This window comes from Somniosus microcephalus, chromosome 21 (assembly GCF_052327205.1).
Source record: "Somniosus microcephalus isolate GS21.2 chromosome 21, FLI_Smic_1.0, whole genome shotgun sequence".
Lineage (NCBI taxonomy): Eukaryota > Metazoa > Chordata > Chondrichthyes > Squaliformes > Somniosidae > Somniosus > Somniosus microcephalus.
Genome location: NC_141007.1, coordinates 63,548,289 through 63,572,858, shown reverse-complemented (window position 1 = coordinate 63,572,858; position 24,570 = coordinate 63,548,289). Strand labels below are relative to the sequence as shown.

The following is a 24,570-nucleotide window of genomic DNA, read 5'->3' as shown; positions in this document are numbered from 1 at the left end:
TAACCGAGATTTCCGGTTATTTAGGTGCCGGTAAATCGAAAGTTTCCTGTAAAATGTTACCATATAAACATGCAACACATTGGTATCTCTGCTATCTTAAAGACAACATTAACCCAAATAAAATAAACGGAAAAAGGAATTTGATACATAAGTGTTAAACATTCACATGGTAATATCTCTCTATTGCAGTAATTTCTAGGCTTATATGTCTATATATTTAGAAAGATATCATATCTGTAACATAAAATTACCTGATTTTTAAACTGTTCAAGAGTAGGTGGAGTTGGAGGAACACCTCCTTCGCCATAAGATTCTATTTCCTCCTGTGTGAGCACACGCCCATATATCAGAAATTCTTCCAGAAATTCATTGCGATCATCCACCCACAAATATGAATAATTATCAAATGATTCCTCATATTCCTCAGCCTGTTTCATTATGTTTATCACTTGAGACATTATTTCTTCTCGCATCTCAGACAAATCTGCCATCTCTTCTAGATCTATCTATAGTCAAAGAAAGGTGATAATAATTTAGATATATTTTGCTGTTTTCACAGATGAAGGATTAATTGCCAAACAAATTAAAACCCAACTCAAAATGACACATGCTGCTTTGCTTCAGAAATATTGGTTCAATATGAATCCATTAGTTTTAACAAGAGGAAACCAATCAAATAAAACTTGCTTGCACAATGTTGTTTTCTCATGCACACATTGTTCTGGACCGATGGACATTATGTGACATTCTGAACATTTTATGTGTGTAGATAGCACCCTCTGGTGGCGGTTATTGTGTTAACAGTTTGTATGCTGGAAAGGTCATCTGACCTTTCTTCCTGTGTGAGGTCATTTGACCTTTGTTCCTTTCTTCCTGTGAGAGGTCATTTGACCTGCCTACCTTTCTTCCTGTGAGAGGTCATTTGACCTGCCTACCTTTCTTCCTGTTGACCCCAGGAAGCACCTGACTTGAGTAATGGAGAATTCCATGAGGGATTTTCAATCCAGTGTAATCTGACTTCATATGTTAGGCCAAACGCAATATCTGTGAGTATCTTTAGTTCTTAGCATAATAGCAATGTTGTCAGAGTAATATTTTGATAATACTATGTTTGTAAAAGGTTAATATTTAATAGTTACAGAAGTTAGTTCAAATGTTAGTTAGTTATACAATTAGTCTATTCTACTGTTGTAAATATGTTTATATCTTGTGTAATATCGAATGTGTAGTACTCAGTTTATGTACAAAACATACTTTGTCTTTGTTTACAGTTTCACAAATTTGTTCAAGTAAAAGCTTCAAAACAGCAAACGGCTTCAGGAAGAATTATTTTGAATGAGTGTTTAACTTGCTGGGTAGCTAGATAGGAGCACGTCTAGCGCGGCCAGTACACATATATTACAATAGCCCTGATTTTAACTAGGAGCAGGAATTGGCCGGGGTGAGTGGCAAACAAACCCCTATGGCGACGCCAACGTGAGACTCAGGCGATTTTAACTCCCGGGTCTCATTTTAATGATTGACCAATTTTCACGTCCCAATTTCCAGTGGGCCACCTGAGGCCTATTTAGAGCAGGAATGCACCTCTTAAACCAAGGCTGCAGTCCATTCTGTCTGATTTTGTTGCAACAGTTTGAACTGTTCTTAGGAGTAATGAGTCTCGAGGGGGAAGCGTCCCTAGAGATCTGGATGCAGGAGGTCAGAGCAATGAAGAAGGTACTATTCCCCAGCACCACAGGATGATCCCAAGATGAATATCCAGCAGGCCTGAACAGGAGTGGCTGAGAGGATCAGTGCCAGCAGCATCACTCCCAGGACCTGGGTTCGATGTAGAAAGAGCTTCAATAATATTACAAGAGCAGCAAGGGTGAGAACAGCTCCATCTCTTCCAACAATACCTGCAACACTCCTTTAACTCCCACCCCCACCACTCTCAAAAATTCCCTCCCCTCCAACACACCCTTCAACATATAATTACAAGGGCACACTGTACCACCTCTCATTCCAAACACACTCACATCTTCCTTTGCAGTCTTCACATCAGTCACTAACAACATTCTCTTCTCATATGCTAGCACTTGCAGAACAAGCAACTCCTCCCAGGACTCTTTCCTCACTTTACATTCCACACACCTGACTTTCCATCCATTATCTCCCCATTCTGCTCCATCTTGCTTCTTCTCCAGCTCTCAGCAGATGCACTACATAAATCAGTCTATACATCTCCAATTTCCTTTTCAAGAGTCATTCACTAACTCTTGCTCTCTCCTTCTGCAGGACAAAACAGCGCATAATGCCAGGGAGAGGAACAAGACCAAGGAAGGACTGCCTCTCATCACAGCCCTTACCCAAACAGATTAGGAAACCCTTGAGATTAGTGGTGCCACAAAAGCCATTAGCATCATGGAAGGTGAGGCTACCAGCTTTTCTGAGCAGGGTGTCAGCATATTACTTGTAACCCTTCATTCACCTCAGCAAACCAGAGGGCATGGTACTCTCCCAGCACTGCTGAGTAGGACAGAGATGAGGACTTCAGCGACCCAGTTATGAAAAGAAAACTGCTTGCCTCTCACAGGTATTGGAAGGCCTGCCAAAGAATTTCAGCACCATGGCTGAAAGTAGGAAGAAGTCCGCTTCCAGCCTGCGTGGTGTCATTACGCATGGCATCAGCATGCTGCAGTCTATTTTGGAGAGTGTGACTACCCCTAGGAATGCTGCAGCTGGGCTCTCACAAAAGAAGCCAGTGTTACCAGCCTTTGCAGCTTTAATGGAAGCTCAAATGGCTGTCATAGAGTGTTATAGGGGGAAAAATTCGGTATTGCCCTGTTTAGGGCGCCATTATCGGCTGTGCACAATGTTTAGCGCCTGGCGCTAATTATCGCCTCCGACTGCAAACTTGGCTTTGATTGGAGCACTAAATCAGGAGCTACACATCTGTCTTAAGGCGCAAAGGCCGAAGAGCGAGCGGGCGCAGCGCAGGTGCTGTCAGTTAGCGATGGAACACAGACACACTGGCGCCAGACAGTTCTTAAAGGGGAGGGTCGATCTTGCTCTCCAGCCACACCCTGCTCATTGGAGCCTTGAATCTCGGCCTGGAGAGACCTGTGCCTAATTCTTGCAGCCAAGGACTATGGAGAGGGTGAGAGAATGAGCACAGTGCTTCAGCGAGCGGGCCTTGGAGGCTTTGGTTGGCGTGGTGGAACGCAGAAGATCAATACTATACCCAGAGAGTAGCAGGAGGCCTTTGTCGCACGAATACAGAAGAGTGTGGAGGGAGGTGGCTCAGAGCGTCTCCTCCAGGAGCATGGTGCCCAGGACCCATACTCAATGTAGAAAAAAGTTCAATGACCTCACTCGGGTCATCAGGGTGAGTGGCTTTTTTTCAATACCTCTCCATCTCAACCTCACTCTATGGCCAGAAGGTCTTAAAACCCCAATGCCCAACACTCATCCAACACCTATGGCCCTCTCATGAAACACACACGCACATTCCACACTTTGCATACAGTAAGAGCTATTCACCTATGGGAGGCACATCAGGCAAGACCATGGCTGCATAGATTAAGGGCTATTCATCTATGGGAGGCACATCAGGCAAGACCATGGCTGCAAAGAGTAAGGGCTATTCACCTACGGGAGGCACATCAGGCAAGACCATGGCTGTATATTTACTCAGACGCCGTCCTTTTTCTTGCAGGCCAAGCTATCTCATAATAGGAGACAGCAGCAACGGACGGGTAGAGGGCGGCCTCAGCTGCAACCCCTCAGCGATCTTGAGGCGCACGTCCACAGGATTGTGGCAAGCCGGGTGATCGGTCCCGTCGCCACTGGAGAGGCCGAACCCGTTCTGGACAGCAATGGTAAGGTCATCACCTTTTTATCCTCTCTCCTTCCACTTGTCCCTCACAACACCAGCCTTTGACACTTTCAATCCAATTTACTAAATCGCTGCACTTATTCCTCCCTTACTGCCCCCCTGTCCTCACGCTAAAGCCACTCTTGTACCTCCCTGCTTTCAGATGGTGATTCACCAGCTGAGGAGACGGGCCCTCAAGCTGCCAGTGGGAGTGAAGCTGCAGGCGAGGAGAAAGATGAAGCCGGAGCATCAGCGCCACCCTCTCCCGAGGAAGCCCATGCCCACACTGGGAACACGCCTTCCCTGGAAGGGAGCAGGGGGGGAAGGGTCTGATGAGGGTGAAGTTCCAGGACCCAGCGGGCTGCAGCAACGCGATGGGGGTAGGGAAGCTCGGGGGCCTTCTCCCCGGAGGGAGAATATGCCAGCGAGTCCTGCTGCACTGGACGCAGAGCAGGAGCGGCTCATCGCTGAAATGAACACCCAGGCAGTGGACATGCACACTGAACTCATGGGTGCAGTGGGAAGGGTGCCCGAATGCATTGAATCACTGGCAAGGAGTGTGGAGCACTTCGCTGTAGCACAGGCGGATGCCACGCTAATGCTTAGTGCTGCAATTCAGTCACTGGCTGCCATGACCCCATCTCAGACTGCTCTCATGCTGACTCAGATTGAGGCCACGCAAGCACTGACTGCTGCCATCCTCGCTGGTTCGGACACATTTCCCGGGGCTCTCACTGCGCCACAGCAGGCCAGCAATCTCTGCTCCAGCAGATTGCGCCGGATGCTGAAGTGCTGCCCCGTGGGAGTGCCAGTGTGTCGGTTGAGCAGGGAGTTGCTGTCCTCTCTCAAGATGACAGCATTCCTGCTGCCACCACTGTCACACCTCCATTGCACTTGCCACCACCTGTAGGACAGACTGCTGCCGCCCATGCAGAGTTGGTGCAGTCTGCAGCCGGGCCCTCCAGGCCCAGAGCTGGTCGAGGCTGTCCTTCAAGGGCATCTGCAGTCTCAGGTTCTGACATTCAGCAGCCTTCCAGCCACTGGGGTCCCAGTACAGAGGAGCAGTAGGGTGGGAAGGAGGGAAGTGCGCAAGGGAAGGAGGTCACCCTTGAAGGGCAAAAAGTAGGTGTGACAAAATGTTGGTCAATTTTTATTAAAGGCCGAGGTTCGTGGTCAAACTTTTGTTTAGTGTTTTGGATATTATCTCCAGGTTGTGAGAACCAGTTATGTTAATGACTGTTTTTTTTGTGTTTCTTTCTATTAGTTTGTCATGAGGAAATGACACACATAGACTTTGTAAAATAAATAAGTTTTTGTATTCAAAATGTATATGTTTGGTCTTTGGAATCATTGCTGCCTTGGCCGGCTTAGGGGTTGCGGGTTGGTTTCATTCATGTTGTTCTCAATGGCAGAAGCCATTTCCTCAGCAGGGGCCTAGAAGCGGCTTGCTATCAGACGTTGACGGACGGCCCTTCCAGTTTCAACATTGTGGGCCTCCCTCCCGCCTTGGTGCTGCTGATGGTCATCCTCCTCCTCTTCCTCCTCTGGTGGTGCTCCAAGGCCTGGTGGCATTGGCTGGGTCCTGAGGATTGCCAGGTTATGCAACATGCAGCACACAACTATGAAGAGGGAGACTGGCTCAGGCGAGTACTGCAGGGCTCCTCCTGAGTGGTCCAGACAGCGGAACCGTTCCTTGAGCATGCCGATTGTGTGCTCAATGATGTTCCTGGTAGCGAGATGGCTCTCGTTGTACCGCAGCTCAGCAGGGGTGTTGGGGGTACGGAGCGGTGTCATCAGCCAGGTGCACAGTGGATATTCCTTGTCTCCGAGAAGCCAACCACTTGGGTGATGCGGTGCCTGGAAAAGTTCTGCCACAGTAGACTGGCGCAGGATGAATGCATCGTGGCTGCTGCCAGGATAGCAGGCATGGACAGCGAGTATCAGCTGTCTGTGGTCACAAACCAACTGGACGTTTAAGGAGTGGAACCCCTTTCGGTTGCGGAAATCCTCTGTATTCTCATGCGGTGCACGCAATGCCACATGCGTGCAGTCAATGGCGCCCTGCACCATTGGGAAGCCCGCTATCCTTGCAAAGCCCAATGCGCGTTCATGCTGTTTGGCCCGGGTCATGGGGAAAGAGATGTACTGTCATCTCCTTTTATAGAGGGCATTTGTGACCTGACAGATGCAGCAATGGACCGCGAACTGGGAGATATTGGCGATGTCCCCAGTAGCTGCTTGAAAGGAGCCGGTGGCATAAAAGTTCAGAGCCACTGTGATCTTCACTGCCACCAACAGAGACATCCTGGTCCTCAGTAGAGGCTGCAGATCTGGCTGCAGCAGGTGGCAGAGCTCAGTGACCACCTCCTTGCTGAAGCGCCGCCTTTGCAAACACTGATCCTCAGACATATTAATGTCGGAGAATTGTTGGCGAAATACCCTGGGAGGGCAAGGTCTCCTGTACAGAGGCCTGTTGGCCCTCCTCCGTCTGGCCATGATTGCCACTCTCTCTCTCTGCGTCTCTGTGGCCTCCGATTCTGCAGGCGCAGGACGACGCCCCCAATCAGTGCAGCCCCCATAGTCTCTTGGCAATCAAAGTAATGAAGGTTAAAAACCAAAGTACCTGCAAAGTGATGCTCAGTAGCCAAAACTACTTCACACAGCGTTGATTCTATGCAGAAGTCTCTCCTCTCTCTCAAAATATCTCTCTCTGTCAGGACGAGTGGTACAAAAATGTCTACCACAGAAAAAGCCAGGAAGAGGCCACCTTTAAATAGCGCCCCCCCACCCCGCCCCCAGTCCCACAGCGACTGGGAAGCGTTCCAATCTACCTGTCGTTGCTTGCGCCAGGCAGAAAGGAAGGGGGCGCCACTCAATATCCGTTCCGGGGCGCCACAAGGGCGTTGCACGCTCGAATGACATCAAGATCTGCATGCGCAGGAGATCGGGGTGGTATTGTTTAGCGCCGCCGCAAAATGTCCGGTCAATTTCGCGAGAGTCACAGATATCGCTGCGCCTGGGCGCCAGTTGCTTTGCGCCCCATTAACGCCCTTTAAGGAGCTAACGGGAGGCGCAAACCAACTGAATTTTTCCCCCATAGAGTCATAATGGTACAGAAGGAGGCCATTCGGCCCATCGAGTCCGTGCCGGCTCTCTGCAGAGCAATCGAGTAAGTCCCATTCCCCGCTCTATCCCTGTAGCCCTGCAAGTTTATTTCCCTCAAGTGTCTATCCAGTCTCCCCTTGAAAACATTGAGGCCTAGAAATTCACTGGCGCCGAAAGTAACGCCCCGGAAGGAGTCGCGAATGCCCACCGAAAATTCAGTTTCAGCGCCCCAGACGGAAGCGCAGCGCTACTCGAGGCGCCCTGCATCCCTCTTGGGGCGCTGCAACTGAAAATTGCAGCGCAACGTGCCACAGCGCCACGCCGCTACGGTACTGCAGGCCTTCCTCCCCTTCTTAAAGGGGAGGGGCCTGCTGCAGCGCGATTGGCGATCGCGAGTGCCGGCAAAAGAGCCCGGCACCGAGGAGAAGTGCCGGGCTCTTGGGACACAGCCGGCACAACGCAGGGGGAGGGCTCAGGAGGCCGGGGACGGCGGCGCGAAGGTGCTGGCAGGCGGCCAGCAAAAAAAATGGCCGCCCGCACCTCCACGCCTTTACCGCCACAGGTAGGCCCCCCTGAACCAGTCGCAAATTGCGACTGGCATTAAAGCAGGGGGCGCTACCAAATTTCGCGGTCGGGGCAGTAGCGGGGTGCTGCCCACACCGATGACGTCATCGGTGGCGGTGCAGCGCTAACAGCTAGCGCCGCCATTAGCGGGAGGCGTGGCCAATGGCGCAAAACCCACTAAGTGCCCTCTTTGGGCACTAACGGGTGGCGCAGCCCACTGAATTTCTAGGCCTGAGTGTCTCAACTTCCACCACTTCCATCGGCAGCGAGTTCCAGGTCCTCACCACATGCTGCGTATAAGTTTTTCCTCATATCCCCCCTGTATCTCTTGCCCAAAACCTTAAATCTGTGTCCCCTAGTTCCTGTACCATCAACTAGTGGGAACAGCCTTTCCCCGTCTAGCCTATCCAAACCCGTCATAATCTTGTACACATCTATCAAATCACCCCTCAACCTCCTTTGCTCTAATGAAAACAAATCCAGCTTCTCCAACCTGTCCTTGTAGCTAAGATCCCCCATCCCCAGAACCATTCTGGTAAATCTCCTCTGCATCCTCTCAAGGGCCTTCACATCCTTCCTAAAGTATGGTGACCAGAATTGGACGCAATACTCCAGTTGTGGCCTAACCAGCGATTTATAAAGATTCAGCATAACTTCTCTACTTTTGTACTCAATACCTCTATTTATGAAACCCAAGATCCCATATGCTTTGCTAACCACTCTCTCAATATGTCCTGCCACCTTCAGGGACCTATGCACATTAACTCCCAGGTCCCTCTATCCCTGCACACTCTTTAAAACTGTGCCATTAAGTGTATATTGCCTCTCCCTGTTCCTTCTGCCAAAATGCATCACCTCACACTTCTCTGTATAAAATTCTATCTACACTTGTCTGCCCATTCTGCTAGACTTTCTATGTCGTGTTGCAGTCGATTGGTATCATCCTCACTATTTGCCACACCCCCAAGTTTGATGTCATTGGCAAATTTAGAAATTCTACTTTGTATTCCAATATCCAGGTCATTTGTATATATATCAAAAAAAGCAGTGGCCTCAGCACTGACTCTTGGGGAACACCACTGTCTACCATACTCCAGTCTGAAAAACAGCCATTTACCACAACTCGCTGTTTTCTGTCCTTCAGCTAATTCCTTATCCAAGCTGCCACTGACTTGTGCCTTGTAGATGGTGGAAAGGCTTTGGGGAGTCAGAAGGTGAGACACTCGCCGCAGAATACCTAACCTTTGACCTGCTCTTGTAGCAAAAGTATTTATGTGGCTGGTCCAGTTAAGTTTCTGGTCAATGGTGACCCCCAGGATGTTAATGGTGGGGGATTCAGTGATGGTAATGCCATTGAATGTCAAGGGGCGGTGGTTAGACTCTTGCTTGTTGGAGATAGTCATTGCCTGGCACTTCTGTGGTGCGAATGTTACCTGCCACTTATCAGCCCAAGCCTGAACGTCGTCCAGGTCTTGTTGCATGCGGGCATGGACTGCTTCATTATTTGAGGAGTAGTGAATGGCACTGAACACTGTGCAGTCATCAGCGAACATCCCCATTTCTGACCTTATGTTGGAGGGAAGGTCATTGATGAAGCAGCTGAAGATGGTTGGGCCTAGGACACTGCCCTGAGGAACTCTTGCACTGGGATGATTGGTCTCCAACAACCACAACCATCTTCCTTTGTGCTACATATGACTCCAGCCACTGGAACCCAAACTGGGCATCAGCGAGCAGGTTATTGGTAAGTGTCGCCTGATAGCACTGTTGATGACACCTTCCATCACTTTGTTGATGATTGAGAGTAGACTGATGGGGCGGTAATTGGCCGGATTGGAGTTGTCCTGCTTTTTTGGAGTGAATCGAATTGGCTGAAGACTGGCTTCTGTGATGGGGACCTCAGGAGGGCGAGATTAATCATCCACTCAGCACTTCTGGCTGAAGATGGTTGCAAACGCTTCAGCCTTATCTTTTGCATTTGCCTGCTGGGCTCCGCCATCATTGAGGATGAGGATGTTCATGGAGCCTCCTCCTCCTCCTATTAGTTGTTTAATTGTCCACCACTATTCACGACTGGATGTGGCAGGACATCAGAACTTTGATCTGATCCGTTGGTTGTGGGATCGATTAGCTCTGTCTGTAGCATGCTCCTTCCGCTGTTTGACAAGATTCTGTGTGTAGCTTCACCAGGTTGGTACCTCATTTTTAGGTACGCCTGGTGCTGCTCCTGGCATGCTCTTCTATGCACCTCATTGAACCAGGGTTGGTCCCCTGGCTTGATGATAATGGTAGAGTGAGGGAAATGCCAGGCCATGAGGTTACAGGTTGTGGTGGAATACAATTCTGCTGCTGCTAATGACCCACAGTGCCTCATGGATGCCCAGTTTTGAGCTGCTAGATCTGTTCTGAATCTGTCCCATTTAGCACGGTGGTAGTGCCACACAACATGATGGAGGGTGTCCTCAGTGTGAAGGTGGGACTTCGTTTCTACAATGACTGTGTGGTGGTCACTGCTACCAATGCTGTCATGGACAGATGCATCTGTAACAGATAGATTGGTGAGGACAAGGTCAATTAGGTGTTTCCCTCGTGTTGGTTCTCTCACCACCTGTGGCAGGCCCAGAGTGCCAGCTCGGTCAGTAGTGGTGCTGCCAAGCCACTCTTGGTGAAGTCCCCCACCCAGAGTACATTCTGTGCCCTTGCTACCCTCAGTGCTTTTTCCAAGTGGTGTTCAACTTGGAGAAGTACTGATTCGTTAGCTGAGGGTGGGCGGTTGGTGGTAATCAGCAGGAGGTTTCCTTGCCCATGTTTGACCTGATACCATGAGACTTCATCGGGTCCGGACTCAATGTTGAGGACTCCCAGAGCCACTCCATCCCGATTGTATACCATTGTGCCGCCACCTCGGGTGGGTCTGTCCTGCCGGTGGGACAGGACAGGGATGGTGATGGAAGAGTCTGAGACGTTGCCTGAAAGGTATGATTCTGTGGGTATGACTATGACTGTTGCCTGACTAGTCTGTGGGACAGCTCTCCCAATTTAGGCACAAGTCCCCAGATGTTAGTGAGGCGGACTTTGCAAGGCCCACTGGGCTGGGTATGTCCAGTTTTATTCTTATTATTGTTTTTCGTAGCAGTTTGGTACATCCGAGTGGCTTGCTCGACCATTTCAGAGGGCAGTTAAGAGTCAATCATATAGGCCAGACTGGGTAAGGACGGCAGATTTCCATCCCTAAAGGACATTTCCAGCTGCCATGGTGGGATTTGAACTCAAGTCTCCAGGGGGAAAAATTCAGTTGTTTGCGCCTCCCGTTAGCGCCTTAAGAGGGTGCCAAGTGGGGCGCAAAGCAACTCGCGCCCGGGCGCAGCGATGTTTGCACCGCTCGCGAATTTAACTAGACATTTTGCGGCGGCGCTAAACACTACCGCCACGATCTCCTGCGCTGGCAGATCGTGACGTCAGTCGAGTGCGCAACGCCCCGTGAGCGCCCCGGACCGGAAATTGAGTGGTGCCCCCTGCCTTAACGCCTGCCGCTAGCAACGACAGGTTGAGGGGAGCGTTATGCTGTCGGAAAGGGACTAGGGGTGCGCTATTTAAAGGCGACCACTTCCTGCCTTTTTTTGTCGGTGACATTTTTGCACCACGCATTCTGAGAGAGAGAGAGAGACTTCTGGAGAGATTCAACGCTGTGTGAAGGAGTTTTGGGGACTAAGCAGCACTTTGCAGGTTGATTTTGATTTGCCCTTCCTTGTATCGATTTAGAAGAGACTTGGGGGTCTGCACTCTGAGCTCTTTCCCTGGTTCTCTCCATTGTTCTTTCCAGCAGATTTGATGTACAGGTCTCTCCAGGCTGAGATTCAGGCCGAGATTCAAGGCTGCAATGAGCAAGATGTGGATGGACAGCAAGATCAACCCTCCCCTTTAAGATAAAAACAGAAAATGCAGGAGAAACTCAGCAGGTCAAGCAGCATCTGTGAAGAGAGAAACAGAGTTAACATTTCAGGTCGATGACCATTCGTCAGAACTCCCCTTTAAGAATTGGATGGTGCTGACTGACATCACATGAGCTTCGCCAGCGCTGTGAGGTAGCGCCTCGCTCCTCGGCCTTAGCGCCTTAAGAGAGGTGTGTAGCACCTGATTTAGCACTCCAATCACCTCCAGGGGCGATAAAAGCCAAGTTTGCTGTCGGAGGCGATAATTAGCGCCAGGCGCTAAACTTTGCACACTGCCAATAATGGCGGCCCAAATGGGGCGATACTGAATTTTTCCCCCCAGATCTTTAGTCCAGGCCTCTAGATTACTCGTCTAGTAACATAACCACTATGGTACCGTCATTGATATTGCATTGCATTGAATTTGCGCTGATATTGACAGCTAGGTGAAAGCAAGTATCCATCTGAGATCAATGTCATTACAAGGTACCACAGCCAAACCAGCCACTACAAGGGTCCGTACAACATAGTTTTAACATTGAATATGCATTCTAGTATTCTGAGGTAACTAGAAGGCCCAATGGCCCAGAATTTCTTCAGTGCTACCCCTGCTCCGCTGCCATAACTTCACCTGAAGTGCAGCAGAAACCCCATTTATTTCCGGTAAAGTTATGGTGGTGAAGTGAGAAATTTCGGTCTAATCTTTCCTGTGTGTGTGACATGCTTCCATATTAGACATGGGAAAGAGTACATGAAGGAGTAGACAAGGAGGTACATGAAAATGCTAAAAATCACTCCAGACAGGGAGTGGTTCTTATCTTCATCTCCACTGACATCATTATCATCTTCTGTGTCACCTTCCAATGCTTGGTTGACAGAGATACTACCAGTGGGTGTGAGAAAGACTAATTGTGTAATTTTAACTTGGAGCAGCATGTGGGTTTAAGTGTGGGTGGGGGGTTAAAGTGGCTGAAAATCCATTTGTATCTGAAAACTGGCTCCAACGCGCCGACTTCTGGGTTTAACTCAGGCACGTTTGGCTGGTTACACTTAACCCTCTCTGGAAAGGAGAGTTAGCAATTTAAATATAATTGATCAATTCCAGTGGTATTTTAACCTACATTATAATTTAACGGGCTTCCTGAAACATGCTATTGAAACAAGACGAGAACAAAACAGCAATTCATGGGGCTCATTAAAAAGTCAGGCAAATACAGCAATAAATACAGTGCTCACAGCTGCTTTCTTACCTACCACTGGAAAAGGGTTTGTTGAGAGTACTTCTGGCAAGAGGCTAATTTTTGCCCTTTGGAGATATTGAGACTCAGATCAGAATGGGTGATGCCTTGACTGCTTTAGATTGGACCTCGGGCGAGGAGCAAGATGACCATCAGCAGCTGCAACAGCCTGCTCTGGAAGCACCCGCAGGTGATGAGCAGAGAGGGGAGCAGCAGAGAGGGTAGCGGCAGAGGGGTCGAGCTCGGAGGCTGAGGTTGCCACGTCAGGTGGTGGCAGAATCTGCAGCCTCCTAGAAGACCTGCTCCCTACTGGACCTGGTGGCCATGTATTACCAGTGGCTGTGAAAGTGACCAACGCCCTCAACATTTTGTCTCCAGATCCTTCCAGGGTGCTACCGGAGGCATATCCAGGATCTCTCAGTTGGCTGCACAGAAATGCAAAAGGCAGGTCCCTGGGTTGTTTGCCAGAGCCAGAAATTATGTCAACTTCACCTGTGAGTGCTCAGGTTGCATCTCTGGCTGACTTCCTACAGATGCAGGGCGTTATCGACTGCACACACATGGCAATCCGTGCACCCCCAGATTAACCAGGAATATTCGTAAACTGCAATGCATTTCATTCCATCAATGTTCAGCTGATGTGCAACCACAAGAATAGGTTTATGCAGGTGTGCGTCAGATTCCTGGGGAGCTGTCATGATGCTTTCTCAGCGTCGGCGGCGGGAGAAATCTCGGAGCGGCGGAGCGACTATAAAAGGCCCCAGAGGCTCAGGTAGGCCCCACCAATCTCCAATCTTAGGGAGGGAGAGAACTAAAAAGTAATCGAGGTGTGGCGTCACCACAAAACAGGTAAGTGATTGGTTGGTGAGTATTTCTCTCTTTTTAAAACTTTAACTCTGTGGTTTATAGTTTTTAACGTCTCTGTGGTGTAGCGGGGACAGTTTGTAAACCAGGGCCCTTAAATATATCATTTAACTGTAGTGAAATTGGTGGGATTCATTTGTTTAATTAATTGCAATTAATTAAAGGGTAAGTCGTGGCAGGACAGCCCGGTGCCGTGGTATGCTCCTCCCGCGCTATGTGGCAACTCAGGGACACTTCCTGTGTCTCTGACAACCATGTGTGCAGGAAGTGTGTCCGGCTGCAGCTACTGGCAGACCGCATTACAGTGCTGGAGCAGCGATTGGATACATACTGGACCATTCGCGATGCTGAGGATGTCGTGAATAGCACGTTTGATCAGTTGGTCACACCGCAGGTAAAGTTGGCACCGGCAGAGCAGGAACGGGTGACCAACAGGCAGAGTAGTAGGCGCAGGCAGGTAGTGCAGGGGTCCCCTGTGGCCATCCCCCTCTCAAACAGATATACCGCTTTGGATACTGATGGGGGGGATGGCTTACAAGGGGAAGGCAGCAGCAGCCAACTTCCTGGCACCAGGGGTGGTTCTGCTGCACAGAATGGGAGGAAAAAGACTGGGAGAGCTATAGTGATAGGGGACTCTATTGTAAGGGGAATAGATAGGCGTTTCTGCGGCAGCAAACGAGACTCCAGGATGGTGTGTTGCCTCCCTGGTGCAAGGGTCAAGGATGTCTCGGAGAAGCTGCAGAAAATTTTGGAAAGGGAGGGCGAACAGCCAGTTGTCGTGGTGCATATAGGCACCAACGACATAGGTAAAGAACGGGATGAGGTCCTAAAAGCTGAATATAGGGAGTTAGGAGGTAAATTAAAAAATAGGACCTCAAAGGTAGTAATCTCAGGATTGCTACCAGTGCCACGTGCTAGTCAGAGTAGAAATAGAAGGATACTTCAAATGAATACGTGGCTAGAGGAATGGTGCAAGGGGGAGGGATTCAAATTCCTGGGACATTGGAACCGGTTCTGGGGGAGGTGGGACCAGTACAAACCGGACGGTCTGCACCTGGGCAGGACCGGGACCGATGTCCTTGGGGAAGTGTTTGCTAGTGCTGTGGGGGAGGGTTTAAACTAAAATGGCAGGGGGGTGGGAAACTGAGCAGGGAGACAAAGGAAAGGGAAACAAGGATAGAAGCAAAAGACAGGAAGGAGAAAAACAAAGGTGGCAATCGAAGAAATCAAGGGTTTAAAAAAAACATGGCCACAGTAAATAATAATTCTAAAAGGTCTAAGAGCATTAAAAAAAACAAGCCTGAAGGCTTTGTGTCTTAATGCAAGGAGCATTCGTAATAAGGTGGATGAATTAGCAGCGCAAATAGAGGTAAATGAATATATGACTGGAATTACGGAAACATGGCTCCAGGGGGACCAAGGCTGGGAACTCAACATCCAGGGGTATTCAATATTCAGGAAAGATAGGCAAAAAGGAAAAGGGGGTGGGGTAGCATTGCTGGTTAAAGAGGGGATTAACACAATTGTAAGGAAAGATATTAGCTCTGATGATGTGGAATCTGTATGGGTAGAACTGAGAAATACCAAAGGGCAGAAAACATTAGTGGGAGTGGTGTATAGACCCCCAAACAGTAATTCAGAGGTTGGGGATGGCATTAAAAGGGAAATTAGAGAAGCGTGCAATAAGGGCACAGCAGTCATCATGGGTGACTTTAATCTACATATAGATTGGGCTAACCAAATTAGTAACAATGCTGTGGAGGAGGAATTCCTGGAGTGTATATGGGATGGTTTCCTGGACCAATATGTCGAGGAACCAACTTGGGATCAGGCCATCTTAGACTGGGTATTATGCAATGAGAAAGGATTAATTAGCTATCTTGTTGTGCGAGGCCCCTTGGGTCGGAGCGATCATAATATGATCGAATTCTTCATTAAGATGGAGAGTGAAGAAGTTGACTCAGAGACTAAGGTCCTGAATTTAAATAAAGGGAACTATGATGGTATGAGATGCGAGTTGGGTAGGATTGATTGGGTAATATCACTCAAAGGGTTGACGGTGGATAGGCAATGGCAAACATTCAAAGGTCACATGGATGAACTACAGAATTTGTTTATCCCAGTTTGGCATAAAAATAAATCAAAAAAGGTGACTCAACCGTGGCTAACAAGGGAAATTAGGGATAACATAAGATCCAAAGAGAGGGCATATAAATTGGCCAGAAAATGCAGCAAACCTGAGGATTGGGAGCAGTTTAGGATTCAGCAAAGGAGGACAAAGGGATTAATTAAGAGGGGGGAAATAGATTATGGAAGTAAGCTTGCAGGGAACATAAAAACTGACTGTAAAAGTTTTTATAGATATGTGAAGAGAAAAAGATTGGTGAAGTCAAGCAGAGGTCCCTTGCAGTCAGAATCAGGGGAATTTATAATGGGGAACAAAGAAATGGCAGACCAATTAAATACCTATTTTGGTTCTGTCTTCACAAAGGAGGACACAAATGACCTCCCAGATATGTCGGGGAACATAGGGACTAATGAGGGGGAGGAACTGAAAGAAATCAGTATTTGTAGGGAAATGGTGTTGGGGAAGTTGACGGGATTGAAGGCCGATAAATCCCCAGGGCCTGATAATCTACATCCTAGGGTGCTTAAGGAAGTGGCCCTGGAGATAGCAGATGCATTGCTGGTCATCTTCCAGAACTCGATAGACTCTGGAACAGTACCCATGGATTGGAGGGTAGCTAATGTTACCCCACTATTCAAAAAAGGTGGTAGAGAAAAAGCGGGGAATTATACACCAGTAAGCCTGACATCGGTAGTGGGGAAAATGCTAGAGTCCATTATAAAAGATGTAATAGCAGGGCACTTGGAAAGCAGTGACAGGATCGGACAAAGTCAACATGGATTTACAAAAGGTAAATCGTGCTTGACTAATCTACTGGAATTTTTTGAGGATGTAACTGGTAAAATTGATAAGGGAGAACCAGTGGATGTGGTGTATTTGGACTTTCAGAAGGCTTTCGATAAGGTCCCGCATAAGAGATTAGCTTGTAAAATTAAGGCACATGGGATTGGGGGCAAGGTATTGACTTGGATAGAGAACTGGTTGGCAGATAGAAAGCAAAGAGTTGGAATAAACGGGTCGTTTTCCGAGTGGCAGGCAGTGACTAGTGGGGTACCGCAAGGATCGGTCCTAGGACCCCAGCTGTTCACAATATATGTTAATGATCTGGACGAGGGAATTGGATGTAATATCTCCAAATTTGCAGACGACACAAAGCTGGGTGGGAGGGTATGCTGTGAGGAGGATGTCGTGAAACTCCAGTACGATTTGGACAGGTTGGGTGATTGGGCAGAAACATGGCAAATGCACTATAATGTGGATAAATGTGAGGTTATCCACTTTGGTGGCAAAAACAGGAAGGCAGATTATTATTTGAATGGCAATAGATTGGGAGAAGGGGAAGTGCAAAGAGACCTGGGTGTTCTTGTGCACCAGTCGCTGAAGGTAAGCATGCAGGTGCAGCAGGCGGTTAAGAAGGCAAATGGTATGTTGGCCTTCGTAGCAAGAGGGTTCGAGTACAGGAACAAGGATGTCTTGCTGCAGTTGTACAGGGCCTTGGTGAGACCACATCTTGAGTATTGTGTGCAGTTTTGGTCGCCTTATCTGAGGAAAGATGTTCTTGCCATGGAAGAAGTGCAGCAAAGATTCACCAGGCCGATAACTGGGATGGCAGGAATGACGTACGAGGAGAGATTGGGTCGATTGGGCTTGTACTCACTGGAGTTTAGAAGATTGAGAGGGGATCTCATCGAAACCTATAAAATTCTGTCAAGCCTGGACAGACTAGATGCAGGAAGGATGTTCCCGATGGTCGGGGAGTCCAGAACGAGGGGTCATAATCTCAGGATAAGGGGTAAGCCATTTAGGACTGAGATGAGGAGGAATTTCTACACCCAGAGAGTGGTGAACCTGTGGAATTCTCTGCCACAGAGGGCAGTGGAGGCCAGTTCATTAAATATATTCAAGAAAGAGTTGGATATATTTCTTAAGGCTAAAGGGATCAAGGGATATGGGGAGAAGGCAGGGACAGGGTACTGAATTTGGATGATCAGCCATGATCTCATTGAATGGCGGAGCAGGCTCGAGGGGCCGAATGGCCTACTCCTGCTCCTATCTTCTATGGTTCTATGTTTCCATCCTGCAGCAGTAAAAGCTCCCTGACTTCTTTGGAGCTGCAAGCAGACAAAGGATACCCCCTTCAAATTTGGCTGATGACACGCGTGAGAAACTCAACCAATGAAGCCCAAGAGTAGTACAATAAAAGCCAATATGATAACCAGATGTATCATTGGACATGCTCAAGTTGGGCTTCAGGTGCCTGGACAGATCTGGAGGTGCCCTTCAGTAATCACCGGTCAGGGTCTTCAGAATGATCATAGTGTGCTGTGCGCTGCACATCATTGCGTAGCAGCGAGGATTGGAGCTGCAGGAGGAACAAGGTGCTGAGCACACATCTTCTGCAGACAAATCTGAGGAGGAAGAGGAGGAGGAGGAGGAAGAGGGTGGCGCCAATGCAGCACCAGCTGCTCACTTTGTTGCCCACGATGCCAGGGATTCACTTACAGCTGTAAGGTTCAGTTAGTTACCACCACTGGACCGATTAACAGCCACATCCAACAGCTACTCTCATCCCCACCCTACCCCCCAATCCCACTGACACAAAACAATCTTGAAACCAACCAAATATCAATTGCACATCCCCGCATTGGTCCCTGTCAATTCATGTCTTCTCATTCATCAACAAGCAACTGAAAAGGCAAGTTGCCACCCAGCAACCAAGAATTAGCAACACGGGAAAGTGGTGCAAAGTAATAAATTTTATTTGATTCTACTAAAAAACGGAAACTTAGCATAACATTTTCTCATACACCTTTGTGCAACAACATAGCTTTACTCTTCCTTTTCCCACCACTCCTACGTGGTGCAATCCCTGTGGCTTTAGCAGAGGAAGCCTGCTCAGATGCTTGCTCTTACTGCGAAGATGCTCTTGGCCAATGACCTCTGGGTGTTGGAGCCTGTGAGGACCCCACCAAAGACTGCTCCACCTGCACAGGGGCAGACTCTGCCATTGGGAGAGGAGACTGCATGTCGGGTACTGACGAGGGAGTGGGGGGGAACGGGCAAGTACTGGGAGCGCTTTGAGTGGAGTCCCCACTTCCATGTGCCCTTTCGCCTTCTCATGTGCCAAGAGCACTGGAGAGCAGCTTGGTACAGATCAGTGACACGCTGTATGGCCAAGGCTAAGGTGGCTATCATCCTATTTAAGGCGGCAGATATGTTGGCATCCAGAGTCTGCACGGTCGTGGTCAAGGCCTACATGGACTCCATGATTAATGTTCCATGGAGTTGGCCACTCTATCCATGGAAGAAGATATCCTCACAATGCCCTGCAACATCAACCTACTCATCCTTGAGGTGGACTCTTCCATTCTCTCTGCAATCATGGACAGTGTGCGTGGAAGGCCTGTCAGTATGCAGCAGATTTTCTGCTGCCCTTCAATGATTATCCTTTTCAACAATGGCCCCCTGGGAACAGCATCTGTGTCCAGGTGAGCAGAGCTTGTAGAGGGCAGTGCCCTCCGACGCAGAGTCTCTGCAACTGTCCCTGCCACCACTGTCTGCTTTTGTTCACCTATGAACTATGAGTCATCAGGTTTGAGTCACCAGGTAAAAACCCAATTATGTGTCTAACTGGACCCACCAAAGTGCAAGTGTTTGCGCTGGTGCATGGTAAGCATTAGTCTTGTAACGGTGCACCCTCAGATGGAATCGGCTCCTCTGAGGATACATCGTCTGCGAGGTCCACCGACTGCTGCTGCATGCATGAAGGCCCTGGGCATGCACAAAAAGCCAGAACTTGCGATCTGTCAAGTTTCTGCTTGACAGATTATACGCATCCGCTGGAAATTCGCTGGCGCAGTGTTGGGCTATTTGCAATTGTATTCACCTTTCCTGACCAGGAAAAGTCATCAAAGCGCTTCTTGCACTGAAGCCAGGAGCGTGGCACAATGTGTCTACTGCTGACCTCCTCGGCCACATCCAAACACACTTTCATTGTGGCAACAGAAGGTTTCTTTCTCCCGTTGCTGGGGAAGAGTATCTCTCTCCAGTTCCTCACTCCTCCCAGCAGTATATCAAGGGAGGCATCATTAAAGCAGGGCGCAGACTTCGAGCGTCCTGAGTCCACCTCGTACGATGTGCAAACTTTCCAACTCTTCCAAATTCCATCTTTGGATTGGCCCTTTAAATACTCGAGTTGAGATCACGTCACGTGAGTCCGCACCACGGTCACTGCCACGCATTTGACGCCAAACACGGAAGTAAAATTATGATGAGGTGGCTGTGTTAAAATGCCACAGACAGACGTCCGGGTTTTCCACGCAATATCGGACTCCCCAGCTCCAAACGTGCTCAAGAGTTAATATTGGGGCTTAAATTTTCAGTACATGAATGTGAAGAAGCAAATTGGATCAATATAGGGGGGAAAATTCAGGATCGCCCATCTTGGGGTGCTAATATTGGCCAGGCGCAAAATTTAGCACCCGACGCAAATTATTGCCGGCGACCAGGAAATTCATCTCCAGCATCCCTGGAGCCGATTGGAGCGCTAAATCAAGCGCTACACACTTCTCTTAGGGCGCTAACGTCGGGGAACGGGGCACTACCTCAGAGCACTACTCAAGCTCAGGCAATGTCAATTACCTTGTACTCAGATATACTGGCGCCTTTCAGTTCTTAAAGGGAAGGGTTCCTCATACTGCACAGCCACACCCTGATCATTGCTGCGTTTGACCTGGGCCTGCAAGGAGGTGCAAATCTTCACCAAAGATTATCGGGGCTACTCAGAGGCCCAGAGAGAGAGAGAGAGAGAGAGTCGTTTTAGCAACCAGGCATTGGTGGCTCTGGTTGTCGCTGTGGAATGCCCATGGGCAGTGCTGTTTCCAGACACTGGCAGGAGGCCATTGCCCCAGGAGTTTACAAGGGTGTGGAGGGAGGTTGCCCAGTAAGTTTCATCCAGGAGCCTGGTCCAAAGGGCTTACACACAGTGCCGCAAGAAGTTCAACGACCTCACTCGGGTGGTCAGGGTGAGTAAATGCATGAAATACCTCTACATCCCACCATCTTAACCTCACTCTGTGCGCATATGGTGTAAAGTGCCAAATCCCAAACACTCACCCAACAACTATGCCCATCTACTAAAAGTCACATCCACATCTCACACCTTGCAGACATTAACGGCTATTCAACTATGGTAGGCATATCTGCCAAACACATGGCTGGACACTCACTCACACGCAGTCCTTTTTCTTGCAGGCCAAGCTTTCAGATAACCGGAGGGAGCAACAATGCACAAGAGGAGGTCAGGCGGAGCTGCACCCCCTCACACAGCTGGAGGAGTGAGTTCAAAGACTCATCGCGCTTCATGTCGTGGGTGCTGTGGCAGTTGGAGAGGTCGACCCCCTTGAGGACAGCAACAGTATGTTCATCATCTCTCTCTCCTCTCTCATACCACATCCCCCTCACAACATCAGCCTTTCCCACATTCCATCTAACTATACTGTCTCCATTCCTTGCTCCCTTCCTGCTCCCCTGCCCTCATGTTAAAGCCATTCTTGCACCTTCCTGCTTTCAGATAGTGAGCCACCATCTGACCAGCCTGTCCCTCAGCCTCCCAGTGGCAGCGACGTGAGAAAAGAGGAGGGACACGAAACCGGCGCCTCACTGCCTGCGTTTCCCGAGGGTGAGAAATCCAATACTGGGGCCACACGTTCACTGGAGGGGAGCAGGGGATTAGGATCTAATGTGGGTGAAGCTCCGGGACCCAGCAGGCTGCAGCAACGCCATGGGGGAAGGGAAGCTCAGGGGCCATCTCCCCGGAGAATGAATGCGTGCACGAGTTCTGCTGCACAGGACTCGGATGAGGACCTCGACATCGCGTCAATGAATACTTAGGTGATGAGCATGCATATTGAGCTCATGGGTGCAATGGCAAGGGTGCCCGAGAGCATGGATGCACGAGCTAGGAGCGTGGAGGAGTCCGCCGCTAGCACAGCTGTCATCTGTGCGCAAACCCTTGAATTCATCCTTACCTCATTGCAGAGGGACCATGGGGACCCAGACCCCATGCCACGTGTAATGGGTGAGGTGGCAACATCTCTTGCAGCACAGGCCGAAGCAATGCAATGGCTTAGTGCTGGAATCGAGTCATTAGTTGGTGCCATCCAAGCTCAGACTGCTCTCATGCAGTCTCAGATTGATGCCACTCAGGTGCTGGCTGCTGCCATCATAGCTCGGTTGACCACTGTCAACCGGGGATCTCACGGTGCCGCAGCTGGCCAGCAATCTGTGCTCAAGCAGATTGCTCTGGATGCTGAGGTTCTGCCCCGGGGGAGTGGCAGTGTGTCGGTCCTGAGGTAGTGCACCAATCCCTGGTGGCAATGGCTGGGTCCTCAGAATTGCGAGGTTGTGAAGCATGCAGCACACAACAATGAAAACCGATACTCAATCGGGGGAGTACTGCAGGGCTCCTCCAGAGTGGTCAAGACACCAGAACCTATTGCTTCAGCATGCCGATCGTCTGCTCAATGAGGTTCCTAGTGGCGAAATGGCTCTCATTGTATGCGAGCTCAGCAGGAGTGTTGGGGTTACAGAGCGGTGTCATCAACCAGGTGTAGAGTGGATAACCCTTGTCCCCGAGAAGCCAGCCAAGAGGTTGATGTGGTGGTTGAAACAGGTCTGGGACACCAGTCTGGCGTTGGATGAATGCATCGTGGCTGCTGCCAGGATAGCAGGCACTTACGGCGAGGATGTGTTGTCTGTGGTCGCAAACCAACTGGATGTTGAGAGAGTGGTAGCCTTTGTGGGTGCGGAAAACCTCTGCGGGTGCGGAAAACCTCTGCATTTTCGTGAGGTGCCCGCAATGCCATGTGCGTGCAGTCAATGGCGCCCTGAACCATGGGGAAGCCCGCTATCCTAGCGAAGCCACATGCGCGGTCACGCTGTTTGTCTTGGGTCATGGGGAATGAGAGCATTTGTGACCTCCTGGATGCAACAATGGACAGCGAACTGAGAGATGTTCGCAATATCCCTTATTGAAGCCTGGAAGGAGCCGCTAGCGTAGAAATTCAGAGCCACCGTCACTGCCACTGACAGAGACATCCTGGTCCTGAGCTGAGGCTGGAGCTCTGGCTGCAGGAGGTGGCAGAGCTCTGTGACCACGTCCTTGCTGAAGAGAAGCCTTCTAAAACACTGCTCCTCGGACAGATGGATATGAGAATTGCTCCCGGAATACCCTGGGAGGGCAAGGTCTCCTGTGCAGAGCCCTGTTGGCCCTCCTCCCTCTGGCCATGTTTTCCACTCTCTCTCCGCCTCCGCTGCCTCTGACAGTGAAGCTGGAGGACGAGGCCCCATGCTCGTACAGCCCCCATTAAATTTTCTAAATATGGTAGTAATAAAGCTGACAGAAATGGGAACCTGAAAAGTCTTGCTGAGGAACAAAACTCCTTGTAGGATAGCGTTAAATATCTCCAGACGCCTCTTTCACTCTCTCATCTCGCGTATGCAGAAGCTTTTCCCGACAGGAAAAAGCAGGAAGCGCACGCCTTTAAATAGCGCTCCCCCCTTAGCTCCAACCGACTGCAAACCATCCCCCTCTACCTGTTGTTCCTAGCGGCAGGTGCTGAGACAGGGGGCGAGAATCAATTTCCGGTCCGAGCGCTACCGGGCGATGCGCGCTTCGATGATGTCACGATCTCTGGGCAAAGGAGATCATGGTGGCAGTGTTTAACACCACCGCAAACCGGCAGGTCAAATTCGCGGGTGGCGCTAAAATTGCTGCGCTCGGGTGGTATGTCATTAGCACCCCCACCCCCCTCCGAGGGGCTAACGGGAGGTGCTAACCAACCAAATTATCCTCCATAGTGTCTATACTCAGCTTGTGGTGTGACGTCACACAATGAGTGTAGTCGAAGAAAACTTTTGTTGGCTTTGGATGGTGGAGAGTGATCACATCTTGCAGTCTGATATCCCTCTGTCCCCAAAAAAGAGGAGCATGTACTGTTTATGTTTGTAGCTCATTTATCACACGAGTTGTGACCTTGGTTAACCTCTCAGGTTACTCAAGGGAAAGAACTAATCGATGAAGGAAAGCATTCCATTCAAAAAGGTTGAAGGTTCCAGGGTAACTGCCAAGCAATCACCAAGGAATTGGTTGTAATTATAATATTCTGTGGGGGTTAAATTGGATAACACTCGAAAACCAGCATGAGGATCACGGTACGCGATTAACCTGCGCCTGTTCATTGCACTGAAGGCAGCATGTTAAATTGGTGCTGCCTGCTGTTTTACATGATTGCTGTGTATAGCCAGAACTACCTGGCTGTTCATTAGCTGCATGCATCAGCAGGGGGCCCAATAGCGTGAATGGCTAGCACTTCTTAAAGGTAGTTTACACCTCTTAAATGTGCACTGTGGCTGGAAGAAGTGGTGGGAGTCGTTTGTAAGCTGAATCTGTGCTGTGAAAGACTGAAGAATGGCTGAACATGCGAGAGAGTATGCACAAAGGTTTTCTGATAATGTACTGGAGGTCTTGGTGCAAGACATGGAGAGAAGGAGAGACATCTTGTATCCACAGGGGGGCAGGAGGCCCTTGAGACAAATGCTCAGGAGGTAGTGGGAAGAAGTAGCAGCAGAGGTCAATGCCAGGAATGTAACTCCAAGAACATGGATGCAGTGCAGTAAGAAGTTTAACAATCTTGACACGAGTTATTAAGGTAAGTGAGTTTAATCTTCAAATGCCATATCCTACCAACTGCAGCACTAGCCTCTTCCACTGCTCAATGCACCACCCCCCAATCACCCACCTACCAGCAATGTCTATCAATCAGTACTCAACTCTTCAATTCATACTGTTTACCTCACCCACTTAGCACTGTGGCAAGCCCC

At 49.4% G+C, this 24,570-nt stretch overlaps 1 protein-coding gene across 1 annotated transcript in view; it reads right to left on the bottom strand.

The window, feature by feature from the left end:
- The window catches only part of LOC147102876 (dynein axonemal heavy chain 17-like), a 908,504-nt gene that overhangs the window by 652,394 nt on the left and 231,540 nt on the right, over positions 1 to 24,570 (bottom strand). Inside the window, exon 23 of the mRNA XM_085963770.1 lies at positions 252 to 506. Within this exon, the coding sequence (XP_085819896.1) occupies positions 252 to 506 (255 nt within the window). The remainder of the gene's footprint in view (positions 1 to 251; positions 507 to 24,570) is intronic.